The sequence below is a fragment of the Solea senegalensis genome, linkage group LG7 (genome assembly GCF_019176455.1).
Source record: "Solea senegalensis isolate Sse05_10M linkage group LG7, IFAPA_SoseM_1, whole genome shotgun sequence".
Classification (NCBI taxonomy): Eukaryota; Metazoa; Chordata; class Actinopteri; order Pleuronectiformes; family Soleidae; genus Solea; species Solea senegalensis.
Genome location: NC_058027.1, coordinates 24,583,475 through 24,610,865, shown reverse-complemented (window position 1 = coordinate 24,610,865; position 27,391 = coordinate 24,583,475). Strand labels below are relative to the sequence as shown.

The window sequence follows — 27,391 nt, the reverse complement described above, 5'->3', positions numbered from 1 at the left end:
AGTAAATACCTATAATTTGACATTGTCAACAAGAAATAATAATGATGCTTTACCATTTTTAAATTTGAAAATTCATGGACAAGAATAATAAGTCTATTTTAGCATTAAAAATATCATTTCAGGTTAAAATGCTCCTACATACTGGTGTATTAACCATTACAGAAACATAAAAAATGATTTTGATAATTACCAATGCTCTTAAAATTAAGCAGCTGTGGCTTAAACCTTAATAAATGTGTTAAATGTACTATACTGGTCTTGGTGAGACATTTGTTACCAGAAAATTTCACTATTTTCAGAAAGTGTTACAGTATTTTTATTGAATGTTAAAATAAAAATGTATTTTTTATGTAAGCTACTGGATTGTAGAATAAATAAAGTCTAAACAAAACAAAGGGGAAACAGGGAGGAAAACAAACCAATATTTTGTAACGTCTGTTTTCATGCTTTCTCTGTCTCCAGGTGTGGAAACTCGCTGGCCACGGCCTCATGCACTCTTTTAGCAACGAGCATGCCAAGCAGTCCATCTTCCGCAACATCGGCGCCGGTGTGATGCAGGTGGAGACACGGCCCGGCAACCGCATCTTCACCTGCGGCGCGGACGGCACCCTGAAGATGCGGGTCCTGCCCGACCGCTACAACATCCCCAGCAGCCTGGTTGACGCCCTGTAGCGGCTACTTTCACCATCAAGGGTCCAAAAAGGAAAGGGACAAAAAAAAGATGACACATAAAAAGCTTATGTAACACTCACTAGGCATTAATAGTATAAAGGGACAAGTCGGTGAAAAGAGCACCATGCTTTTGGCATCTTTGAGCGTGCAGTGTTCACGGGTTCACAAAAAAGCCCTCCCCCTCGAATGAGAAACGGAGCTGCAGATTTTTTTTTTTTCTCCCCAAAGGCTGAAAGCGAAGTAACAAGCAGAAGTTATCATACTTGATTTTAAAAAAAGCTAGATTTATTGTCATTTTATTAAAGAATCCTCTACTCTTAGAGTGTGTCCATAGGGAAGCTATGCATGTCCTGTTCTCGTTACGCGGTGCAATCACAGGTCTATTGATAGTGCTCTGTAAAAGTGCTCAAGCAAAACTTTAAAACGAAGAAAAAAAGCAAAAAAAAAAAAAAAGGTGTGTAACTGTTGTCATTTTGTGCCCACAGCTGAACTCTCTTAGCATCTACTGTAACCAGCACTGTGGTTTGTAATTAAGTCAGTGGTTTCCGGTGTGAATCGAGTTGTTGGAATCTGCATTTTTGTTTCAATGGTTTTGGCCCCACCCCCCTTCAGCCCTGACCGAAGAGTTGACGGTGAGCCCCTCCCCCCACACATACACACACACCACACCCCACCCTCTCTACGTCACTGGCTGCCCCATCACTCACTCTGGCCTCTCCTGTTGTCGGCTCCACCCGGCCCGAGTTGGTCATGGTGTGTGTGTGTGTTTGTGTGTGTGTGTCAGTCACCTGCCCTCAAATGCCTGTTTGTGTGGCAGACGTCACTGCTAGAACATTCCTGTTGTGAGGAAGACGATGTGTTTTAACTCCTGTGACTGTGATTTCAATGTTTTCATCCGTCTGGTCCAAACACCTTAAACACCCAGAGCAGAAACACAAAGGTTTACTTCTCGTTTTGCACAAGATTCGTTTTTTTTGTTTTTTTTCGTCTTAATTTTCTTATTTAAATTATTTATGTGTTTGCGTCCGTTTGCTCCCCCCCTTCCTTTGTAAGACTATTTAACTTATTGCCTTTTTATTTTAGGAATGTAAGGGGTTTTACTGTATCTGACTGGGAGACGTGCAACACAGTCTACTGTACGTAAGGTGCGTGTGTGTGCGTGTGTTTACCTCGCTAGTTGTTTTAAACTGTTTCGTCCACAAGGAATAGATATTTGCACTCACACTCTGGAGACACTAACAAAAAAAAGGTTTATTTCACATAAATAAGGTTATCGAAGAAGGAACTGTTATATACAAATGAATGTCTGCCTTTATTTGGCCTAGTAGTAAAAACGCTTGAAATAGTTTTAATATATAAATTATAAATATATATATATAAATGACCTAATATAAATACACATAAGTACCATGACGGCTTGTACAAACATAAAAAGCATTTCTTTATTTTTTGGTTTCATATCATACCAGCTGGATTAGTTGTACCTTTTGTTAAGTGTATGTATGGTATTTATTAAAAGAGATTTGTGTTTCTCTCCCTCCTTCCCAACTACGTGTACTGTATGTATCCTTTGTGTTTTGCCAGTGGTCCTACTGATGTCTGACGTGTGTGTGCGTGTGTGCATGTAATGATGCAAAAGAAGCCAGTATCACGGGAAGACACTTACTGGGGCACTTGAGCCTGGAGGTGTGTGACAGAACAGGTCATGGTCAGAGTTTTACCTTTGTAAAGTGAATAAATTCTTTTTATTTCATCAGGAAGATTGGACACTTGTTTATTTATTTTTTGGTTTGTTTGACGTGAGGAGTGAGTGATCAGGGATGACAAGACTGACTTGTGTACAGTTTATCTGATAGGATATGTAACACGCATGTCTGTATAAAAAGATTCATAAAAGGGAATATACTGGGTGTCATGCAAATACACAAAATAATGTCATGGCGTACGACAGACGATCATAAAAAGCTTAGATTTTAAGCTGCAGTGCGTAACTTTTGTTGTTTTCTACCTTTCTTTTGTTTTTTTTTGTCAACAGAAAGGATGTCCTGGCTAAGGGAGCGTTTGTGTGTACCCACTGGCAGTGCAGAGGCGGGTGGGGAACAAGAAGCATTTATCAAGTACAATCAAGTTTTTTGAGCAGTAGATTTCGCCTTTTTGAATCATTTTGTGTTTTTTTTTCAGTCGTACTCCAACTTGTTTGCTGTCGCCCTGCTTTACTAGCGCAACGTTGACGTGAAACAAATCACTTCCTGTGCGCGGCACAGGAGTCTCAACGCAAGATCTGAACACCGCTATGCTGAGAAACGGAGATGGCTATGTGGAACTGATAGACGTGAAGGTCAAGTGTGAACATTAACTTCAAAATGCAAAACACCAACTCCAACTGCTTTGTCCCTTTTGGGCTGGTAGCACAAGATGGTGGCTCTGTAAATCAAGACCCTTGCCTAGAGTACTTAATTTATACGTGATAATACACTTTTACAGACATACTTCCGTCAATAAATCCCCCTAAATGTTTCACACTGGATCTTAAATCAGCGTGGTATGAACTCATTTGACAATAGTCTTTTGTTCCAGCTATATTTAAAGTTACGCACTACAGTTTTAAATTCATTTCATACATAATACTGATAGAAAACACACGTTTTCACACTGTTAATTTAAAACCTCACGTGTATGTTGCAAACACATAAATACAGCAGTCTTTATATTGGACGATCTCCGGGAGAAAAATAAGATTGATATGTTTCCTTTCTCTTAAGAAACCTAAATATGAGCAGTTTCTAATGATGGATTAAGGAGTAGGTGGGCATGCCAGGTGGGCGTGTCCGCGTCACTCATCAGAGATGAAGTGGACCACGTAGAGCCTGACGTAGCTGTGGTCCCACACGTACAGGTGTCTGTCCTTGGGGCTGTAGGAGAGCATTGCGAGAACTCCGCCCGCAGGCCTCAGGTCAAAGGTCATGTTGACCGGCTTCCCCTTCAGCAGGTCAAACGCGAACGTCACTCTGGTGTCCTTGGTGTCGGTGACGTACAGGACGCCGCAGGCGATGAAGGCGTTGCCCGCCTTGGTGCGCGGGTAGGTGGTGTTTATGTAGGACGTGACGGAGAAGGTCTTCTGGTCCAGCTGGGCCACCATGATGCTCTCGTCCACACTCGAGGCAAAGATCAGCCACAGGCCGTTCTCGTCCGCCGCGAGTTTGAAGTAGGTCTTGGAGTTGTGGAGCAGGTAGGCGAGGCTGTGGTGCAACGCGTTGTCTATGCTGAGAGTGTGAAGCCTCTTGGTGTCAAATACAAATCTGTGACCCAACAAAGAAGTGAGAGTTACTTCCCAGTCGTCGTCAACATCATTTTTCCAGATTTGTTGTTGTTGGTGGTGTCACGTAAGGAACAGAAATGATGTAAAGTTGCATGTATACACAGGCAGCACAGGTGTGGGCATGAACCAGAAGCATTTATCATCATTTTTGAGCACTAGAATTCACTTCTACAACTTTTTGTCGCCGCTTCTTTGTGTATTAAATTCACTAGTGCAATGTTGCTGTTGCTTTTGAGCCCCGGACCAATGTTTGTGCCATTCCTTCATGTCGTTTTTGAGTTATCGTCTTCATAAGATGCTGTATTTCAACTTACCTGGCAATGCTGGATGTACCGGCTATATGGTAGTATAGGGAACCATTATGGACGACGTGACCACAGCCCTGATAGAACTTTCTGACATCCACAACGTCACTGCTGCTGTTCTGGAAGGAGGCGATGCTTTTGTACTCTTTCACCACTCGACCTGGAAAGGAGAACAGCCAAAATGTAAAAAAAAAATTTAAAAACGTCCAGCGTGCATGTTGGAGATGGAGATGTTGTGGTTATTTCGTCAGTCCAATCATAACAGCTCTCACCCTCCCTTTCTGCCATTCTTCTTCTGAGGTGACATTTCGGTCACATGATTTCTTACCATCCTGCTCTTCTCTTCACTAAATCTCCTTACTGTTACTTTAAAAAGGGCCACGCTGATGGCCCTTTGCAAAGCACCTACCAGAGAAATGTTCTGCCACCCATATTCGCTCGTCATCCAGCAGAGCGGTGTCTTTCATCCATGTGCCAAATGTGGTCTCCATCTTTGTCACATTCCTGGGGTTGATCAGAGACTTTATCAGGCATTCTAGAGAGGGGAGAATATGAAGTAACAACAAGCTTTTAGATGCTTACGTCTAAACCACACCGACACTTATTGTGCTTCTTCTTTGGACACATACCATTCTTCTTCATAGGCTTCACGTGGTGTTTCTCAGCCTCCTTTACTGATGACGTCTCATCATTTGGAATTGCATGTATTTGCCCTGTCGGAAACAATTGTGTTGTTTAGCTTTCATGCTTGTGCCTAGAATAAATTGTATGTTTATTTATATTCTTTATCTTCGTAATGAGAGATAGGAAAGTCTACATTTCCCAGAAACATGGGAAACCAATCAGCTCAGTTTGATCAAAGGAACCAGAGTTTCCACAATAGTCAAGATAGACAATTGGCAAAGAAAGACTTCTCACCCAGGGTTTGAGCAGAATGAAGGTGGGCTCTGTGATGCCTTGTTTTGGGAGGTCCTTGAGGTCCAGGAGGACCCATGGGTCCAGGGGGTCCAGGAGGTCCTGGAGGACCAGGGGGACCTGCACAAAAAACAACAGACAACATCGGGATTCAAAGGGAGCTGTATCACGAAGATATCACAGATGGCGGTGCAGAAATGTCCAAGATAATTATTTACCCTCAGTGATGACGTCATTGGATGGATCTGCCTTCTCTCCAGGCTCTCCAGGTTCCCCAGGTTCCCCAGGTTCCCCTGTCTCTCCAGGCACTCCAGGCACTCCAGGCACTCCAGGCTCCCCAGGCTCCCCAGGCTCCCCAGGCTCTCCAGGCTCTCCAGGCTCCCCAGGCTCCCCGGGCTCTCCTTTGTCACCAGGTTCTCCTGTGGTGGACATGTTGCATTCACAACCTCAGAAAACATTTCCCTATTGTTATGTAACATGAATGGATCCATTGACCGGGGTGAATCACACCATCTGCTGTGGACAGAGTGATGTGGGAGAAAACATCCCGGTTCGTTGAGCTGAAGCCCAAAACCACAGAGATGAATTATATCAGCTGAGAATGTGAGAGGAAGCTGTTTGGTCTTCCTCAGTCATTCAAGCCATTCATAAATTGAAAGTGTGTGCGTGTGAGTTTGTGGACATTTTCTGGTAGAAACCAGTGAGGGGTCAAAACCTGGTTCCAAAAAATGAAAAATTTCTGACAGGTTTAATTTAGGATTAAGATGGTTAGATTTAAGGCTAGGGTTCTGGTTCTGGTTCTGGTTAAAGCTATGGTGTGCAACTCTTTTGTTGACGTTGCCTCTCTCTTAATGAAATGTAAACATCATTTGACAATTCGACGTAAACGTCACGCACTACACTTACTTTTACAGTTGATGAATGAAAGTCTGTGTGTGTGTGTGTGTGTGTGAGAGAGAGTGAGCTAGTTCAGTGATTTTTAGCCTAAGGTCACTGTCGACCCCTTTTATACTCTTACATTGTACCAGCAGTGGACGTTCTCTTCTCTTAAAAGGCCAGTGTTGCCTGTGGTATCACTAAAAAAAAAAATGGGTCTGGTGAGTTGAAACAGAATAGATCCCCACTTTTTCCTTACCTCTTTTTCCTCTTTTCCCATCAGCCCCGGGCAGTCCATTTATTCCGGGGACGCCATCAGTCCCATTGTGGCCGGGCAGACCATCAGCACCAGGCAAACCTACAGTAACACACACATAAATTATTAAATAAATAAAAACGTACAGTAGGCTGACAGCTTAAAGGGTCACTGAACAGTAGTAGTGGTGTTGTTGTTTTTACTCACCAGGATGTCCTGGAGGTCCTGCAACAACAAAGAAGTATGAAAAATGAATTTATTGGACATAAGCAACTTAAAGTTCAGAGTAAATCCCTCAGACATACCAGCGATGCAGACTCCCTTGGTGCTGTTGCAAATGTCGATTAACAGTTTAATCTGAAGGAAGAGAGAGAAAATGTTAAGTTAATTCAAACTGAAGTTAGCAAGTTGTCTTGATATAACCTGCCGACTTTAGTTCAAAATTAACTAGGGATGTTTTTTGTGGCTTTAGAATAAGCCTTTTACTTATAAATTGACTTTTGTTCTGTGTTTTTTGGTATGTGAAGGCCTCTGTAGTTTGCAGTGTCACCACTAGATGTCACTACTTCTAACATCCTGGATTTCCTGCGTGTAAATCTAAAGCAGAGCGGGCCGCAGCCCCCTAGTGTGCAATGAGGGTACTACATGTGAGCTACAAGAGATTAGAAAAATAAATAAATAGGTTCATTTAGGTTTAAAAATGTTAATTTTTCATTCCAGATGATAACATGTACATTATGTGGATATTTATGGTTTTTTTTTCGTTTTTTTTATTAAACTTGCTTTGGGAAGTTCTGGTCCCAGTTCGTTTTGGACATTTTATAGATAATTTAGGGCTTTGTTTTTATTAAAACTTTGCAGAATTAAACTCCAAAAGAGGTTAAATTTACTGACCTTATACAATGCAATAAGCAAAATGAACAGGTTGCATTTAAAAGTGTAGATATACAGTAAACACATTCAAAATGATTGAAGACTAAAGAATATTTTCAGATTGTAAGATTATAAGTGTGTGAACGGCTGATGTGCTGCTTGTCTCTCCTCCTCAGGTGTCTCATCTCACCGGGACCATGGAGTACGTCATCATCATCATCATGTCGTCCTGCACATGCGCCTTGTGGTGACTCTGGCCGTGTCGATGCTTATGCTTCGTCTTCATCTTCTTCTCCTCTTCCTCTGTCACCTCCTGGCTGATGTCCGGGTGCAGCGGCAGTGCATCCTCCAGCTGGAACTCCTTCTCCAGCCCTTCACTCCTCTTGTTCCTGGAGGACTGGTATTGGTACTGGTGCTGCGCCGGTTCCCCAGCCTTTGCTCGTAACCCCGCCACTCCCCTGGGCACCTCCTGGAGGAACTCCACCACCGAGCTCTGCTCCACCTCCACCAGCCTCGCCTCCATCTGCTCCAGCCAGGTCTGCTGCTGGTTCTGCTGGACTAAGAGCACCAGGAGGCCCACAGAGTTCAATAATGCCACAACGCATGTCCCATACAACACCACCCGCTGAGGGAGAGTCATGCTAGGTGTTGGGATCCACATGGTAACCACGTCGCCTCCTCTTTTCTGAGGGTTTCCTACCACTGTCAGCATTCACAGGGGGTATAGTTGCAGGACGGCAGGAAATGCAAAAGAAGAAGAAGAGAACTCACTCAGGACAGAGAACGTCTAGGTTGTATCACCTCGTGGTCCAAGATGCTGCCACCAAAACTCAACTCAAACCAATGAAAGCCAAAATTAATCCAACAAGGAGACACTTTGCTGATGTTCAAGTCCAGATCCAGCGTCGCTGCTCTGGCCTCCAGCTGGGTGGTCGGTCTGAAGGCAGACGTCTTCATACAGTGGTTGATGTGTTGTTCGCCCAGTGGAGAAGGGCTTTTGTGTGTGTGCGTGTGCGTGTGTGTGTCAGTGCGCACATGCAAACCAGTAACGTAGGAGTGGGCATTACACAATCTTCTGAGCTTGTCTGGAAAGAAACCCCTGCCTGTTCAGTCACCTGATTTATATTCATCACAGTCCATTCTACTGCACCGCCGTGGGCAGACACACACACACACACACACACAAAGCAGGACAAAAACATAACATGTGAAAGCACGCATTACAACAAACACATTTAGTTTTCATTGATTTATCATCATCATTATTATGCTATGTATAAAAGACAGTTACACACAGAGAGCTTGGAGTAAAATAACAGAACATTTAATCCAGTTCAGTTCATCATGTTTTTATTTATTTATTTATTTTTTTTTTTAAAGTAACTGCACATCAAACGTTGTGTTCATGTCTTCTCTTTTCTGTAACCCCTCCCTCTGTTTCTTCTCTGCTAGACGCAGTTCTTTCTCTCCTTGTCACATCTTCACAGCTTCCATTCGGCAAATCCAACAATGACTCGTTTCCATCGCTTTGATTTGGGACAAAAACATGACATTTCACCAGAAACGCGACAGTGGAACATCTCCGGGCGTTTTAAGGATTATTCATGGTGAAAGGTGGCTGTCGCTGGCCTCTTTTGATTTGCATGTAAAGTAGGTGTCGCTGGTTAAAAACCTCATATTATACATGTACTTTCTTTTTGTTGTTGTTCTTAACTGTATTCAAATGTTTTTATAAGCTCTTTCAAAAAAAATGACTGTGTAACTTTTGACACACTAAGTCTGTCAGCTCCATTCGACTCTATTTGTGTTTCTCAGTATAGTCAGTGCCGGACAGCATTGCCGAGCTGCACACAGGAAGTGAATTGTTTCATGTCAACACAGGCAGTGGGAACAGCAAAGGTCAAAAGGTCAATAGTATTCAATAAATACTAATAACATAAAGTGAGAGGAATACACGGGGAGAGTGAAAAGTTTCAGAAGGGAATTTTACTGCCCTTCCGCCACTGCGCTACACACACATTCCCTCAATCAGGTCTGATAGTATTGCCTGACATGATGAAAAACACATCATACAAATTATATTACATGGTTTTTGCTCACAAAAACCCAAACGGAAGCAGAATAATAACATCAGCAAAAACAAAAAAATCACCAAACGTTACACACCGCAGCTTTAAGTTTGAATTTTGTGTCTACATACCAACATAACCATTTCCTCAGAAATTGGATTCTTCCTCAATAGAATCAGAAAAAGGTCCTAAAGAAGTCACAAAATAGTATAAAGTATAAAAGTACATGGGGAGATGAGATAGAGAGGAAACCAAGTGGACGTGCACCACCACTGTTCAGGTGCTGAGTTCTAGAATGTGTGTGTGTTCCTGCCCCGAGGCTGTAGGTCACTGTCTGCTGACAGATGAATGGCTTGAATGGCTTCAGCAGAAGAGGAGACGTGCACGTGTGTGCAGAGTCTTCAGAGCATCGAGGTCGTTCCTTTGTTGTCTCACACGCTCTCACAGATGAGACTGACAACAAAGGGGATTTTATCAGCGTGTTCTGGAAGGCTGATCCAATGAGACTCCACTGAAATTAACCAAATGTGTAAATAGGTCAACATCATCTCCACCTGCACTGTTTCTGTGATATTTCTGCTTGTGTGTTCTCCTCCCTGAGATGCAGCTGCGAGGAAAAGAGCCTTATCTGTCTTCTCACCGCGCGGCCGATGGGTCCACATCTGTCCTGCAGCTTCGAGCCAAGGACGACCACATGACCTGACGTGTCCTCCTGCAGACTTTCATCCTCCCACCTGCCTCCTCAGTCTGTGAGAGAATCTTTAAATACCTTTAATCTCTCAGCCACTTTGTTAGACACTTATCGAAGCAAATTCCTATGAAGGGAGTCACATGGTGGATGCATTTAGACACAGAGACGTGGTCAAAATGACCTCCTGAAGTTCAAACTGAGGATCAAATATTCTTTCCTTCTTTCTTTCTTTCTTTTTTCTTTCTCTCTTTCTTTCTCGTAATTGATTTTCGATCATTATTTAATTTCATTTTAAATTTAAAAGTTTCTCATCTCGTCGCAGGTTGTAGCTGATTGTCTTTGCTTGATTAATAATTGACTTTATTCTCATAATATTACAACTTTATTCTCATAATGTTATGTCTTTATTCTTGTAATATTATGACGTAAAACATAGACTAAAGTAATGAAAAAATAAAGTTTAAAAATAATTCACACAACAAACATTTTCACTGTATATGAAACTACATGTCATTGCCCTGTAACTTCATCATATGGTATGTTAATATACCTAAGATAAGATGAGATAAGATGAGATAAGATAAGATAAGATAATCCTTTATTGTTCCCACAACAGGGAAATGATTTAAACACAACAAAGACACATTGGCAGAATATGCCACATAAGTTGTGTTAATAATGTGAACGTGTTGAGGCGTCACACATGTTTTTGACATTTAAACTCCTCTTTAGTTTCTTGTTCTCCGTGTTTGTTCACTTTTGGAACAACTCTCCTCACAAAGATGTGGTTGACCACAAGACAGAGGTCAGAGGCAAGGTTACATTAACTTCTGTTTCTGGGCAGAACAATGCGGGCCGTCTCTGCTTAATCGCGCAGAACAATCTGCAGCCTGAAAGGCATCGTACGCGGCATGGATTTCCACGTAGAGCCTCGGCACACAGTCGGACGTTTGAGCGTCTCACATTCTTGGGCTGGAGTGTGGGCGACGAGTGAATTCACAGAGACGTTTATACAGAAAGAGAGAGAGAGAGAGCGAAGGGAACAAAGGCAGAGACACAGTCATGTGACGTGGTGTTTGTCACCAAGTGGAAAATGTCTTTTCATTTTTTTAATGAACACATTTATAGTTACATAAATAACAGTGTGTTTGCACAGCTGATACTGTACGTTGATATAATAATCGAAAGCTGTAGTGTGTAAACTTTTAAATATAAACAATGTTAATTAAGTCCATCAGCTCCGCTCTGTGTCCCCCTGTGACGTTACCGCGTAGGAAGTGATTCAGTTTGTGTAAGGACAGATGGAGGCGACAGCGGCGTCGCGTTACTGAAGTGAGACGTCTGCAAACAAGTCATTTCATCATTGTATTATTTACAGCATGTAGCAGTTTCCATCTTCACTAAAATGATCAGAACATGTTCTGCTGTATTTCCTCTTGCATGCAGTGTGATGCAGAGCCTTGAAGCTCTTCTTTCTCTCTTTAGCTTAAAAAAAGCATCCGTCACTAAACACTTATTATCTCATGATTACAGGATGCAGTGAAATCAGTGCTGTGGATATTATGACGTAACGTCCTGACTTCAACTGCAGCAGCAGCATGAAGTGAGTGAACCACATACAGTGTGTGTTTCTGATCGGAGTCATTTCATCACAGTCAGTTCATGTTGATGATTTTGTTTTTATAACAATAAATGAGCTTTGGCTACAGAAAACCTGGCACATCTCATTTCATGGATCACAGCTCTGGTTCTCCATCTACTGGCAGAGGCGAAAAAGTAATAATTCAAATAATAATTCAAAAGGCAAAAGAAACCCAGGTTTATTGATGAAGCACTTTTCATATGCTATGGATTCAATGTTTAAAAGCACATAGACAAAACTGAAGAAGACATAAAAGGAGTAGAAAAAGAAATAAAGCAGTTGATAAAATAATGATGTCTTAGAAAGGTAGATTAAATGTGAAATAAGTAAAATAGTACAATAACATAAATGCAATACAGTACAGATACAATGAATACATGAATACAGAATTGTTTAATGTTCAAAAAACAGCCGGAAAACTTTTTAGTTCGTGCCTTCTTTTCACTTACTGAATACATTGTTTTTATGAACATTTATTTACAGTATAAACAATTATCTCTTTAATTTAATTTAATTTAATTCAATTTAATTTAATTTAATTTAATTTAATTTAATTTAATTTAATCAAATTCTCTATTTTTTTTAAAGAGTTAATTGCCAGATATGTAGCTACATAGCTATCGAGCTATGTAGCTACATAGCTATCCATCTATCTATATAGTTAGATTGATGGATAGATAGATAGATGGATGGATAGATGGATAGATAGATAGATAGATAGATAGATAGATAGATAGATAGATAGATAGATAGATAGATAGATAGATAGATAGATTCAGGTCCCTGTCTAACCCCTGAATGTTAATCTAAAAAAAGACATTTTGCAGATTAGGATGACATAAATAGTTTCATTATCGGAGACCGTGCAGGTGCCAGATTCTTCTGATGTTCTAAAGGAGGAGTAGTTCAGGAGTGCTTCACATCATCAAAATGTCAAATACACTCCATAGATTGAATCTCGCTCCAAAGCTGCATCACAACACGTCCGTGTGGAAGAAATTCCTGTTCCCTCAAGGGCACTGGATCAAATCCAAACTCCTCAAGGTTAGACGTGAATTGTTTACTGTTTCCCTCCCGTGTTGTGACTTTTGATTTCGCCCTGACCTGGCTGCTCACCAGCTCGGGCTGCTCATAAAGAGACAGAGCTTGTTGAAGGTAGCCTCCATCACTTTGGACCAGTCTCTGGGTTTGTGCAGTCGCGTGTCAACGTTTTGTAAAAATCTCTCCTCTCATGGATCTGATGCCTGCTTGTGACCTGGCGATGACTCCAGTAGGTTTGGACGCCATGGCTTCAGACCTGGTCTCCATGTCCCCCAATGTCACTGCAGCGGGGTCACCGGGCGTCGCTATGGCGACCAGAACCTTACTGCTGCTCGTGTGTCTCCTGCTGGCTGCGTGGAGCCACACAGAGAGGAAAAGCGTCCCAGGTACTGTAGACTCAGCACAGATTTGAATGCGAGTGTCTTTTTCTTTTTCTTTTTTTGATTTATACTTCCTGTCATTACTGTCAACAGGTCCTTCTTTCTGCCTGGGTTTGGGGCCACTTCTGTCGTATGTGAGATTCCTGTGGACTGGTATCGGCACAGCCAGCAACTACTACAACGACAAATATGGAGACATCGTCAGAGTGTGGATAAACGGAGAGGAGACGCTCGTAATCAGCAGGTTGGTTCTCTGCGAAAACTGACGTGCGTAACTTTTAAATATAAGTGAATCTCTGTTACATTTAAGTTACGTTCTCCACACGTGACATGCCCACGCTGCACACATAATGTTTAAATCCCCACTGATGGACAGGTGGAAGGATAATAGCTACATGAGAAAAGCGAGAAGGCAGCAAACACTTGGAATATGGACCTAGAGTTGTTCTTTCAGAAAGTGGAGAATGTTTGATGTTACTGATTTTACTCCTTGGCTGAAAAAACACCCAAGAAGCACCTACATGTAACAGTTTCTGTTACAAAGCTGCACCATCTCTTTTTATTTTGACTTCCACCAGGTTGTTTTTGAGCTTTAGGTGTTTAGAAGTTACACACTGGAGCTTTAAACTACTGTCAAATGAGCACACACCAAAGTTATTTAATAGGTAACAGAAAGTAACGAAATAATGAAAACTGAAACATTTTCGTTTACTGAAATAAAAATAAAAACAATTTTTTTTTTAAAAGATAACTAACTGAAACAATTGTATGTTTATAAAACTAACTAAAATTGTAGCGAAAATGTGAATAGTTTTCTTCTTTGTAAATGAATTTCATACAAGGTTGTTTTTGATACAGCACTTTCATTCATTCATAATTTGTTATGTAGTTAATTGGGTTCAGTTGGTTTATTTAATTTAATTTAATTAGCAAACCCGTTGTAAAAAGTCATTAAAAGGAACTACAGTCATTGTATCCACTCCACATGGTGTTAAGATCATGCGTCACCAGGCGACATTACAGCGCTGCACATAGGAAGTGATTTGTGTAATGTTCCAACAAACAGAGGCGGGCCTGAAAGTGTTGTTTATTCAGATAAAGTCACAAATAATGTCACGTCATTTCTGTTCACAAAAAAAAAAAAAACAGAGGCAGAATAATAACATCAGCGAAAAGTTACACACTGCAGCTTTAATTCTCAGAAAGGAAGCTGTCAAACAGTCCAAGAGTATTTTCACAATTTGTTTGGTTTTTGTTCCGTTTTTTTTACAATTAGACCATCAGCTGTGCACCACGTTCTGAAGAATGGACTTTACTCGTCACGTTTTGGGAGCGAGCAGGGACTGAGCTGCATCGGCATGCACGAGCGAGGCGTCATCTTCAACAACAACATGACTCTGTGGAAGAAGATTCGCTTCTACTTCACCAAAGGTAACAACATATAAATATAAATAAATAATTATAAACATAGGAAATATAACAACACCAGTGGTCTATGTGAGTGGGAAAGAGGTGTGAACTTAATCATGTCTTTAAACTTCAAATTTATGCCATGATTTTGACATTTTCTGCTTATTTAGCTATTATATTCATGTCAATGTCTCTCTTCTTTTTCTCTTTAAAGTAAAAAAAAATGGAAACAAAGATAATAAAAGTAAAGATTTGGATTAAAACATCATTTTTAAGTGATGTTTTAAGTGATTTTTAAGTGTGGTGATGTGCTAAGAAGGAAACAATAAAGGAGAAACAAAGACTAACATTGTACCTGCTGAAATGAAATTACATATATATATATGTACTTAGTTGATTTACTGTGATGTTATGGAAACTGGCAAAGTTTAGAAAAGGAAAACGTCCAAAAACAATAGTCATTTAGACTTTAAACGGCAATAGCTATGAATTTTATTGAAACTTTCACTTAAAGGTGAAGTAATGTGAAAGCAAATTATCATTAGTTGAGTTGAACAACTGTATTTTAGATCGATGTTAAGTTTAATTATTGGATTTTTAAGGTTTTACCATTTCAAGTTTTATGCCCAACCGTTTTCTTTTTTTTGTGCGTAGCTTTAACCTCATTTAAATTTGTTATAGTCTAGTCCATCCAGTTATTCACTGATTTTTAACATTTGGTGGTCCTGTTGTGTGTGTGTGTGTGTGTGTCAGCTCTCACAGGTCCAGGTTTGCAGAGGACAGTGGAGGTTTGTGTCTCGTCCACGCAGACTCACCTGGACGACCTGGACAGTCTGGGTCACGTGGACGTGCTCAGTTTGCTGCGCTGCACCGTGGTCGACATCTCCAACAGACTCTTCCTGGGTGTTCCTGTCGATGGTGAGTACACGTGTGTGTGTGAGTGTGTGTGCGTGTGTGTGTGTGAGTGTGTGTGTGTGCGTGTGTGTGTGTGTACTTTAGTCTTTGCTTTGACCGAAACATCTGCTTGGTGATGACCTCAACACAGGTGGACACTGTGTGATTTTAGTTTATTAGCTGTAGTTTGTTTAGTTGCTGTGCATTTGCACTTTATTAGGTACACATAAAGAGTCACGTGGTGTGGTCGTCTGCTTTAAGGTTGGACTTGTTGGACGAGTGAGGTCAATTTGAAGCAGGCTGGTCGTTCTCCTCTGACCTCCAGCATCAACAATGCATTTTCAACTACTGCTCAATGGATATTTATGTTTTTAGACCATTTTCTGTAGACGATTGGTTTCTGAAAAACTGAGAATCAGCAGGGCAGCTTGACCACACCTACATGTTTAAATGCATTACAGCCATGTGATTTGCTGTTTAGCATAAGTAAACTAAGTTTATATGGACATATTAGCCATCTAATTAGCCTTTAGTTATTTGTTTTTATTTTCTAGTTGAAGATTGCACATTTAGTGCACATTTGCACATCTGTTTCAAGTTTTAAAAACCAAAGCTGTGCAGCAAATGCAATGTCTGTGTAGTATCACCACTTTTTATATTTTCATATGTTATATTTTGATGCACCTGTAAACTCTGTGTGTGCAGAGAAAGAGCTGCTGCAGAAGATTCACAAGTATTTTGACACGTGGCAGAGTGTGCTGATCAAACCCGACATCTATTTCAAGTTTGCCTGGATTCACCAGAGGAATAAGAAAGCAGTGTGAGTCTCCTCTCTTTATTTCTCACTCGGTTATTCACCTGATCGTGTTTCTTCATATGAACAACCCCAGTGTTTTTATTTTTTTTAACCCCACAAAAAAAACCAATGCAGTATGTGTTTCTCACAGCCAGGAGCTGCACGATGCCATCGGGGATCTCGTAGAGCAGAAGAGGAGAGACGTGGATCAGGCAGACAAACTGGACAACATCAATTTCACCACAGAGCTCATATTTGCACAGGTAAGAGTGAGAATCAAATTGAATTCATGGAATCATTATTATTATTTCCATTTTTAAGCATTTTTGAAGTCTGAAATGTTGGTGAAAACAGACGAAAATTGGCACGGAAATCAGCCAAATGAAGTCGCATCAAATTTTAGGGATGGGATGGTACCACTTTTTTGTGTCCGATACCAATACCGATATCACAAACTTGTGTATCTACCGATATTACCAATATTACCGATATTAGTCCGACACAGTCATTTTAGAACATTTATGAACCTATGAAGCTCATTTTTCAAAAACACAATTCTCCAACTGTGTAACAAATATTTTATCTCACAAAAAGAAGAAATTAACAGCCCAAACATGACTCAGGTAAAAAATGCTTTTGCTGATTTTTATTTACCCTTTTTTTGAGTCTGTGCACAGTGAAGCATGTGATATACAGTGTAGGATTTTACATTTGCACCTGTCTGATATCTGATCCAGTGATTTTGACCGATACTAACTGATACCCATATAGATTCCCATCTCTACCAAATCGAAACTTCACGAAACTGGGTGGAAACATGCCACAGTCCAAGCCGAACAATAAAGTCTGTTGGGACCAAAAACTCAAAAGTTTCCTGCACTTTGACTTATCCACAAGTGTGTGCTTGTGTTTTTTTCAGAACCACGGTGAGCTGTCAGCCGAGAACGTGACACAGTGTGTGCTGGAGATGGTGATCGCCGCTCCTGACACCATGTCCATCAGTGTCTTCTTCATGCTGCTGCTCCTCAAACAGCATCCAGACGTGGAGCTGCAGCTGCTGCGAGAGATCGACACCGTTGTGGGTGAGAAACCAAACCTGAAAACACGACTACTACTATGTCTAATCCAGACTATGTTTTATCTTCCATAGTAATCACATTTAAAACTAAAATTAAAATAATTAAATGTAATCACTTTAGCTGGCCAACCTAAGAGGCCTTAGAATGTTGTATTAGTGTAGATTCTTTTTTGAAAAATACTCAAAGTTGCATTTTTATTGGATACATTAGTACTAATAGGACAAGAGCCATGAAAAATAATAAATCCTCCCTTCATGTAGGTATACCAACATTTAAAAGAGTCTTTCACTCACTCCCCCCTTTTCCCAGCACATCGGGGAACTTTGGTGCATGTCAGAAAGGACGCAATTCTTCTTTATTTGTGTAGTTAAGCTTCTGCTACAAAACATAAAATGCATATTCTGGCTAATTTAGTACATATAAAAAAGCTTATTCTAAAGCTAAGAAAACCAAAACCATTTTTATTTCACAGTGATTATACACAAAAAAATATAATAAGTATGATAAGTGTAGTACACAAAATTTCTAAAAGTCTCCCAAATATTACGAACTGTACCTAAAGTTAAGTAAATTTACAGTAATACACAAAACACAACACAGCACAAAACACCTCTTTAAATGATTTTTTTACCTCTCAGTAAATCTACAAACAAGGCACATTGAACACGTTGTGTGACAGGCATAATGTACAAAATAAATGGCATGTACAGAGAAAGAAACATTAAAAAACAAATCAATGAATAAATTAAAAACAAATACATAAATATAAATGAAGACAATATAAAATAAAGTAAATTACATGCATATATATTTCTACTAGATAATTATATAGTCAATTTATTGTAATGTCTGTTACTTTATAATATTGTTTATAATATAATTTTTGCAGTAGATTTTTTTTGGAGACTCATAAACTTTAGTGATTTACGGTAATAACTGAATTCATTATAATAAAAAAGCAATAAAGATGGGTGGGGACTTTTCCTGTTTCTTTTTCATCTTAATTCTTCTTCTTTGTCGTCCAAAATTTCAAATGTTCAAAAGTCATACTTTAGTACGTCGTCCAAAATTTGACCAAAAAGTCATACTTTAGTATATGGGTAAATTTTGGACGACATACTAACCTATGACTTTTTTGAGTGATTTTGGAGGACATACTCACCTATGACTTTTTTGAGTGATTTTGGAGGACATACTAAAGTATGACTTTTTTTGTGATTTTGTACGACATACTATACTATGACTTTTTTGAATGGTTTTGGACGACATACTAAATTCTGACTTTTTTGAATGATTTTTGAAGACATACTAACATATGACTTTTTTGAGTGATTTTGGAAGACATGCTAACCTATGTCTTTTTTGACACATTTTGGACGACATGCTAACCAATGACTCTTCTGTCAAATTTTGGATGGCTTGCTAAATTATGACTTTTTTGTCACTTTTTGGACGACATACTAAAACTAGGATTTTTTTTCATCAATTTTTGGACACTATAACATTTTGTCAATTTTTGGACGACAAAAAAAATTTAAAAACTAAAACTAACCCAAAACAATGTTAAAAAAACAACAACAAAATTTTCAGGGTTGAAATCTGGTTTTAGGTTTACAGTAAAGGGAATGCATTTGGTCCATAATGTATTCCCACTCAGATATACATTATAATAAAACAAGTATATGTGTGCGTGAGATAGTTTAAAACAGGATTTAAAAGTTTTAGGTGTAATTCTAGTGCAGCTCTTTTGCAGCTACTATATACTGCAGCAAGTCATAAAATGTAAAAAAAAATGTATGAAAGGTGCAGAAAATCATTATTTTGATGAGTTAAATGTACTTATTTTTTCATACATATTCTTTCACAGGAATACAACACATTTTCACAAGTTCTGAGCTGCTTTCAGATTTCAAACTCCACCCGTTTACACTATACGGTTGAAAATGTCAATTACGCTAATCATGAAAAAAAATGACACATTGATATATTTATTTCCATTTTTGATCTGCGCTACATGTAATAAAGTCGATCAGCACTGCATCTTACATTTTTCACAGAGAGAGCTCTGTGAAAGTTCAGCAGCAGACACTTGTCAGAGCCACTAGATGGCAACCAATCACAACCTTAGGTTCTCCCTCGCTGTCTTTCCATTTCATAAACTGTCCCTTTAGAGCCATAATCCGAAGAGGAAAAAAGTCTTTAATTTATATCAACTACCAGGCTCACACTCTGTTCTGTTCCATAAAAGCTTTTAGCAGGTGCTGAGCTGATGTGTCAGGTGGGTGTGGCCGACTCATCACAACTGACATTTAAGTGCAGTAGTGTTCAGAGCAAAAGGGGATTGTGGGATATGAGTAGATACAGATGACAAGGCCCCCTACGAGGATGATTGCAGTGGAGTGACAAGAGGAGACCAAACAACAGATACAGGAAGGAGAACATGTCAGGAGGGGACGGATGAAAGGCAAAAGAGAGAGGGAAAAAGAAGCTTGAAAGAAACAATAACTCAACCCAACAATTACAGCTTTTTCAGAATTTAAATTATCTTTCATAAAGGGGTGAACTTTTAAAACTCATTTTGTGGACTTGTTGCTTTAAGTTTCAAAAAACTTTCGCACCTTTGAAGCATTTAAAAAAAAAAAGCCAAGCCGTAGTCTCAGTGTTCAAAGTGACCACAGAAGAGTAGATTTAATTTAAATAATTTTCCAGGTTTTTCCAGTTTTATGTCTCAAACACAATGAGTTTAATCTTGGTTAAATTAAGGAGCAATGGAAATAAAAATAGTAATAGTAATGTATCGTTTTGACCTCAGATGTTCCTGTAAAGAGATAATAAGAAGAAAGAAAAGATTTACAGTTTTTCAAGGGTTACTCCAAATCAAAAACACTGAGATGAAGGTTTTAAATTTCACTTATTTTGTTACATTTTGCCAGATGAAACTTTTACCACATTAGCACACGATGATGAACCACACTAAGATCCAGATAATTATCAGGATCTGCACAAAATTGGATCTACTCACTAAAATTAACACTTTAAATGTTGTTTTTTCATAATGATTTGTCCATGATTTTAAGTTTTTACTCTTGAATCTCTTTTGCCGACACGGATGAACACTGTTTTTCGTGAGGTAAACTGGGGTCTTATTTCCCATTGAATGGATTAAACACAAACTATTAATTTCTCATGTTAGAGATGTGTATATGTGATATTGATATCGGCCAGTGGTCATTAAAGTGTCACTAATGCGGCCCTTGACTTCTAGAATACATGAATACAAATATTATAATATATTATGCATAATATTTTTACTCATGTTAGCATTTATTTGTTATTGAAGCACTTGTTTATAGTCAAATTTAATGTGGAAACTGACACAATAATGAATGACTTTCATATAATCCTTTTATTACATGTTTACATCTATACAATGTGTGCATGTATATACATTTATCAATAAATCAATCAAACTTTATTTATGGAGCACTTTTCGTACAATAAAAATGTAGCACACAAGTGTTTCACATAATAAAAACAGAAACATACATGTACACTTTTTTATTATTTGTGGTACGTACTGTATGTGATTGTTTCAATTATGTTCATTTCATTATTGTCATCTACCATGGATAGATATGTGTATGTGTGGCCCTATGTTTCTCTTATGATATGCTGAAAAAAAAAAATAAATACACATTGCACTAAATTATAAAGCTATTGCACTGAGAATCATTCTCTGTCTGGAAGTTTGAATTTGGATGAAATACCTCTCACATATAGGGTTTGATAAATGTTCCTTTCAAATGACAAAGAGTGTTTCGGGAAGCAGTTTGTGTTCGTCTTGGACTCACGGTCACAAATCATAGGTCTGAAGATAAACGACTGTGCACACTGACAAGGACAGCGACTCCACCACCTATGGCACTGAGTGTAAACACACACACACACACACACATCCCTCGAACACCCTGTGGCACTGCAGCTAGACCTGCCACTCGGACGCTCACTGAATCAGACGGACAAATCTCTAACAGACGGCTCCTGACATAGAGATTATCACCGTGACAGGAGAAGGGTGTGTGTGCAGCTGTGGGTGGTGGAGTTTACAGTGGGGGTGATGGTGGTGGTGGGGGGGGTGGAGATGGAGAGTGAACTCTCTTCACATTCACACACTTGACTCTCGTCTTTCACTGTCCAGGGTTTGAAGTCGGTGCGTATGTGTGTGTCAAGTGAATGACTGCGCGGGTTTCCAAACACAAAGTCACAAAGACTCGGAGGAGTTTACAGGCTTTTAAAGCTGCAGTGTGCAACTTTTTATGTTGCAGTTGACGTTATTATTGTGCTTCTTTTTGATCTTTGTGAACAGAAATTATGTTAGGTTTTTTCTTTGCCTCATCCTTCATCTGAAAATGGACTCAAAAACTATCAGACCTGACTGAGGTAGTGCAGAGGTGACCGGGGGGTGGGCAAGAAGTATTTATCCCATCAAACTGCTGAAAGACTGGGTTTTTTGTTTTTTGAGCAGTAGAATTCACTTCTGGAACTGTTTTGTGGCAATGCAGGAACAAGATCTAAACAACACTTTATTGAGCAACACAGAGAGTGTCATGTGGAGCTGTAGTTTGAATCTTCCATCCATCTTCTACCACTTTATCTTCCACATGAGGGTCACAGGGGGCGCTGGTGCCAATCCCAGCTGACGTAGCGCAAAAGGTGGACTACACCCTGGACAGGTCGCCAGTCCATCACAGGGCATGGTTTGTTAATATTTTAGAAGTTACCGTTTTAATCTATAAAAACATAACCCAAGAAGTGCACCCAAGACTCCGACTGATAGCATCAAGTTGTGGAGCAGCCGCTGCATCTGTGATGGTTGATGGGACACAGTTTGATATTTCCTGACACAGTTCTGAACACACTACAAATTGCCACCGTAATGGCAATATAATCATGTAACCCAAACACAAATACACTCTCGAGTCAAAAGGTGCCAGTGGAGGATAAGTGAGGCTCTGCAGAAAGTCAATTAATCTTTTCAGTTGTTCCCCCTCTTCCCTCCACCCTGCTTAAAAGCTTCATTTACCTCCTATGGAGAGGAGATAGAAACACCATTAGTGAGATGATGGCAGGACTAGAAAAAAAAATGGGGAAAGGAGAATCTCACAGTTGGATGAGCTGAAACAGTGCAGGCCGCCGTCTCCTCGAAAAGTGTGTGTGTGCGTGGAAGAAGAAGGGGAAAAAAAAGGCGAGAGCATCTTCTGCATGGGTGAGCTCAATTAGGTTCTATCTTGATTATCAAAGGTAGTGGTGTAACTTTTAAAGGCGGAAGTGTGCCTCAAATGCCAGGGATGGCAGAGGGTGGGCTGACCCGCAGAGCGAGGCAAGAGTTGGACAGAGTGTGGTGGAGAGGAGACGTAGCTGAGAGGGTTTTCTTTTCTGCTGCAGAGAGAGAGATGAGGGACGTGCCAGGCAAGGTGAACATTAGCGGATAAGACCACAGATATTATTTCAATATCTAAGCTGTGTGTGTATGCGGTATTCCTTGACTTTTTTTATGGGGACAAAAATCAAGTCCCGATAATGTAAATTACTACATTTTAAGGTGAAGACATGTTGTTCTAGTAGTCAGGCTGTGGTTATGGTTAGGTTAACCCTTGTTGCTCACGAGGCACGGCTCTGTGCCGCATGTGCACCCATGGTAAATTGCCATAATAATACACAACTCCTTATATGGACATCCTGGGGGTGTGTGTTTATAGGTCACTTATTTAGGCTTTAAAAATGCAGGGGTTATTTTAAACCGCATTTTTAGAAGTGATATACAGAAACAATAATTGTGCAGAAGTCACAAAATTAGACAGTTTTTCTTTCCTTTTTGTTCATAAAAACGAGCCAAGTGAACTTTGAACTGTGACATATTCCCACATTTCGCAAATTCAGTTTGATTTTAAAGTACTTTTTACTCAGGTGTGTCTGTATAGTTGATGAAAATTGAAAATGGAAAAAAAAATAATAATTTCAGAAGGATATAAGACTCTATATTGGTTAAGGTTAGAGTAAACCTCCAGGAAATGAATGTTAGTCAATGCCATGTCCTCTGAAGTCATGGAAACCAGAGTGAGTGTGTGTGTGTGTGGACGTGCGTGTGCGTGTGTGTGTGTGTGTGTCGCATGGGACCCCAGCTGGATACATGACATTCATGTGTGTTTACACGCACACGTCTGGATGTGTGTGTGAAATGCCAGTGAGCATATAGGCTCTGCTTCACTGAGCTCGGCTGGCTACTGGAGCACAATTGGGGTTCTTCCTGTGTGAAGGAGGTCAAAACATATGCATACGCACACACACACACACACACACATACACATGCAAAACACAAATAAGGAAGTTTGCCTGAATACTCATGACTCCAATAATCAAAGAGTGTATAGAGCAAAGATTCTTTGTCTATGCAGACCGTTCCCCATATGAATGACTGGTCATGAATCTAGTCACATTATGGCTACTTTAAAATTCATATCCCTAATATTCCAGTATTGTTGCACTGGTTTCTATAAGAGAGGCACTGATACCACGTCAGACCAAGTACAAGTATGTATTTTGGTGCTTGCCAGTACTGAGCACAAATAAGAGTACTTAATAATGACACTAAATTACAATAAACAACATGCATTTAAGATACAAAATGAATAATAAACATAATACATTGGAAAAATGTAATTAAAACACATAAAAATTGTATACTGGATATTATATACTGTGTATAATCGCATGTTTATTTTAATAAATGCTTTATTGTGAAGTTTTTAACATTTGATATTTATTTTATTAGTTGTTTTTTTACATTATCTTTGTTTTATTTTACCTGTTTTTAAGCAGATTGTATATTTATTTTTCTTTTAATTTTTAAATTTCAACTTTTTATTTCTTTTGTCCTTGAATCTACCTTTGTGTATGTGCAGCTTTGTCAATTCAACTTGTAGGCCACCACAATTGCTCCCTCCTCTCCCATGTGATCTTAACTAGTAGCAGCTGTACATGGGTTTGTAAAGTCGCTGGTACAGTAAGAAGGTCGAGTTCAAGTTCAAGTGGTAAACTGGGAAAGAAGAGAACTACCCGGAGAAGACTTCAGGCAGGAGGCTCAGTCCCCAATCTCTTAATTAAAGGAGCTTCTGGTGTTAAACCCCGTAGGATGAATACAGACTAATATAACATGCATGTTGTTCTATACGTGCTCTGTTACATGCTCAGTGCAGCTCAGACTCCTTCAGGCTGGTGACTTGCTTCAGGCTGGCATCGTTCTGAGGACGATATGACTTGCTTTATACACAAGAACAAATGTGTGTGTGTTTGTTATTGTGTGCTTGTATTTGTTTCATCTTTAAGACCTGGTTTAGGAACTGGTTAAGTAAGATCTGAATTGTGGTTAGGTTAAGTTTGGGCATTAGGCTGTCCAAATAATTGAAAGACAGTCCTACAAAGAACAGCTGTGCAAACCTGTGTGTGTGTATGTGTGTGTGCGTGCCATTGGGACACAACAAATGTTTTGTCCCACTTAACGATGTCCCAGTCGGACCAAACCTGTTTGGCATTGGTTTGTTGATGCTGGTGTGCGTGTGTAGCAGCAATGTGCTCTATATACACAGGGAAATGTGCGTGTGTTGTGAATGTGGCAGCCAGGGGAGAGCACACTGCTGCTGCTGCTGCTGCTGCTGCTGATGATGATGATGACACTGGGCCTGCCTGCCTGGTGTGCCCCTTTCTGCACCAGTAGATCTGGCTCTGCCTCCTGCCTCTGCCCTGTCGATCCACAGTGCGCCAGCTGGACGCTACCAGGAGAGGCCCCCGCAGGGAGAGGACGCAGGTCAGCCATGATTGAGGGACAGAGAGAGGGAGAGGTGGAGTAAAGTGACAGGGTTTAGATACACAGAAGGGATGTAAAGCCACAAGCTATGGAGAGATTGTAATAAAAGGGAAGAAATGTGGCAGCAAGGGTAAAAAACAAAGGACACTGCAGATTCTAGGAATCCCTGTGAGACACTTCAAATGTTTTACGTTACTTACTTGTCAAGTCACTTGTACCTGCAGCTCCACCGAGACATAACAGTACAATATTCGGTCTTTTCACTTTCATGTAGAACTCATGTATTGATAATGACCTTGTTTTATCTGGCATTTATTTAATCAATTGTCTTTGTGTCTGGTTAGATGGTTTGTAAACTCAATTAAATTAATTAACAAGTGACATAGCACGACCATGGTAGTGTTATCTTAAATTATTTATTTCAGGTTTTTCTTGTCATATTTACTTTTATGTTGTTTGCTAAGGTACAGTAATTATATTTTGCTATTCCATGCATATTGTAAGTCCTGATTAGCTGATGTACCTTGTAAATATTTTTAATTATACTAACACCACTGGTTAACACCTTCAAAGGTGGGCACAGAATGTATTTGACAAGCAAAAAAGAATATTTTGGGCCACTCTGCTTCACTCTTCCTTCCTGTGTGTGTGTGTGTGTGTTTTCTCCAGGTTCTCCTGTATCCTTCTACAAAAACATTCAGAGGTTAATTGAACACTTGACCATAGGCGTGAATGTGAGAGTGAATGGTTGAGTGTACCCTGCCTTTTGCTGCTGGGATTGGCTTCAGTGGCCCCTGTGACCCTCATCTGGAGGATAAAGCGGTCAACAGTGAATGAATGAATGAATGAATGAATGAATGAAAAAGACTATTTCAAGAAAAACCTTGCAGCTAAGTATCAAAGAAGAAAGGGAAAAAGAAGGCAAACAGGAAGGAGTGCAGCTTAATGACCCTGAGCTGGATTGACACTTGTCCCTGTAGTCAGTTAGCAAACTAACGTCATGTCAAAGGTCTCAGACCTTTTTACTTGAGCTTTAACCTGTGACATTTGCAGAGGACTAAAACAAACAAGATGAATAAAAAAAGATGCTGGCTCTGTAAAACGTGTTGACAATGACATTTTGTCATTCATAAATGACAAAATATATATATATACTGTATGTAACACAGCTGGTTCCCTGCTCCTTGACTATCATGTCTGTACGTCACCATGTAGCTCAAAGCCTAACTGTGCCCGCGTTGACATTGTGGGGCCACGGGGTCGTCCCTAAAGCGCCACAATCAATGGAGAAGTCGTTACATCAGTAAGAGCAAAGGCCGAAGACACTCTCACCTCCTTTCTCCTGCTACTCCCGCCCTCCCGCCCCAACACAGACTCTCTGTGTGAACACCAAAACCCCAGCCTGCGCCTTTTCCAAAGCAGCTTTTCTCTTCCCCATGCGGGCCCTGGGTCTCTGGCTGGGGCAGGCTGGCACAGCTGTGCCGGGAGCCGTGCTGTCACAGGCGGTTAGGGTGACAGCCACTCACACTTCATAATGTCCCTCTCACAGGTCACCGAACGACAAGCTGGGTCACCTCGCTCCAACAGGCAGCCCCAGGGGAAGCAGAGTGCCCCCCAACACCACCACCACCACCACCTCCACCACCACACCCCCCTAACCCTCCCTCATCCACCACCTTTCCATTAAAGCATCCCCCTCCCCAACCCTCCTATTGCCTAGGAAAATAAAGAGGCGAGGGGAGAGGGCAGGTGAAGAGAAGAGGTGCTCTCTCCTGCTGGGCTTGGCTGGAAACTCTCCACTCGACTATGCCAGGGTCACAGTAAGGGTGGGCACACCAATGCTGACTCCTCTGATGCAGATGTTCCAAACTGTCTGTCTTCAACTGAGTATAAGATGCTTCGAATTTAACAAACACAAATTAGTAAGATAGTCTGACTGAAAACCATAGTCTGAAGCAACCCTATAAACCCTGACACAGACAGAATAGTAAAAATGACACCTGACAGGGCAGCACATAGCCAAGTGGAAAGAGAACTTGACTTGTGACCAAAAGGTTTGTTGGTTTGAGGCCCCACCAGGTCAAGGGCTGGGGTTCCTCTGACCAAGGTTCCAAATCCACATTAGACACTTTAAATGAACACTGCCACATGTAGTGTGCTCCTTGTGCCGGTCCCAAGCCTGAAACATTTTTTTCCATGGACATGTTGCTATGCTGATTGTGTGTGCCAAATACCTCAACTCGGAGCCACCTGTTTATAATTATGGCTTGTTTTGGCCAAACCCTGAACAAGACCCATAGGTACGTTTT

General features: G+C 40.3%; 3 protein-coding genes across 9 annotated transcripts in view; 2 read left to right on the top strand and 1 right to left on the bottom strand.

Moving 5' to 3' along the window:
* Positions 1-2,432, top strand: part of dmxl2 (Dmx-like 2) — a 42,277-nt gene extending 39,845 nt beyond the window's left edge. For all 7 annotated transcript variants that reach the window (XM_044030383.1, XM_044030386.1, XM_044030385.1 and 4 more), the window contains one exon: positions 463-2,432. In XM_044030383.1, coding sequence (XP_043886318.1) covers positions 463-672 — 210 coding nt within the window. In that variant the 3' untranslated portion in view covers positions 673-2,432. The remainder of the gene's footprint in view (positions 1-462) is intronic.
* gldn (gliomedin) lies at positions 2,430-8,256 on the bottom strand. Its single transcript, XM_044030388.1, has 10 exons — positions 7,407-8,256; positions 6,649-6,700; positions 6,551-6,568; positions 6,347-6,445; positions 5,430-5,630; positions 5,215-5,331; positions 4,926-5,009; positions 4,706-4,831; positions 4,306-4,456; positions 2,430-3,971 (listed from the first exon to the last, which is right to left on the bottom strand). Exons 1-10 carry the CDS (start codon positions 7,926-7,928, stop codon positions 3,506-3,508), a joined length of 1,836 nt encoding a protein of 611 aa, XP_043886323.1. The 5' UTR covers positions 7,929-8,256; the 3' UTR covers positions 2,430-3,505.
* Positions 8,257-8,439: 183 nt separating this feature from the next.
* LOC122772648 (aromatase-like) lies at positions 8,440-26,740 on the top strand. Its single transcript, XM_044030837.1, has 12 exons — positions 8,440-10,034; positions 11,510-11,579; positions 12,893-13,045; positions 13,133-13,283; positions 14,316-14,470; positions 15,203-15,367; positions 16,049-16,163; positions 16,291-16,402; positions 17,059-17,257; positions 24,993-25,082; positions 26,298-26,385; positions 26,632-26,740. The coding sequence occupies exons 3-12, from the start codon at positions 12,904-12,906 to the stop codon at positions 26,738-26,740; spliced, it is 1,326 nt and encodes a 441-aa protein (XP_043886772.1). The 5' UTR covers positions 8,440-10,034; positions 11,510-11,579; positions 12,893-12,903.
* The last annotated feature ends 651 nt before the right edge of the window (positions 26,741-27,391 follow it).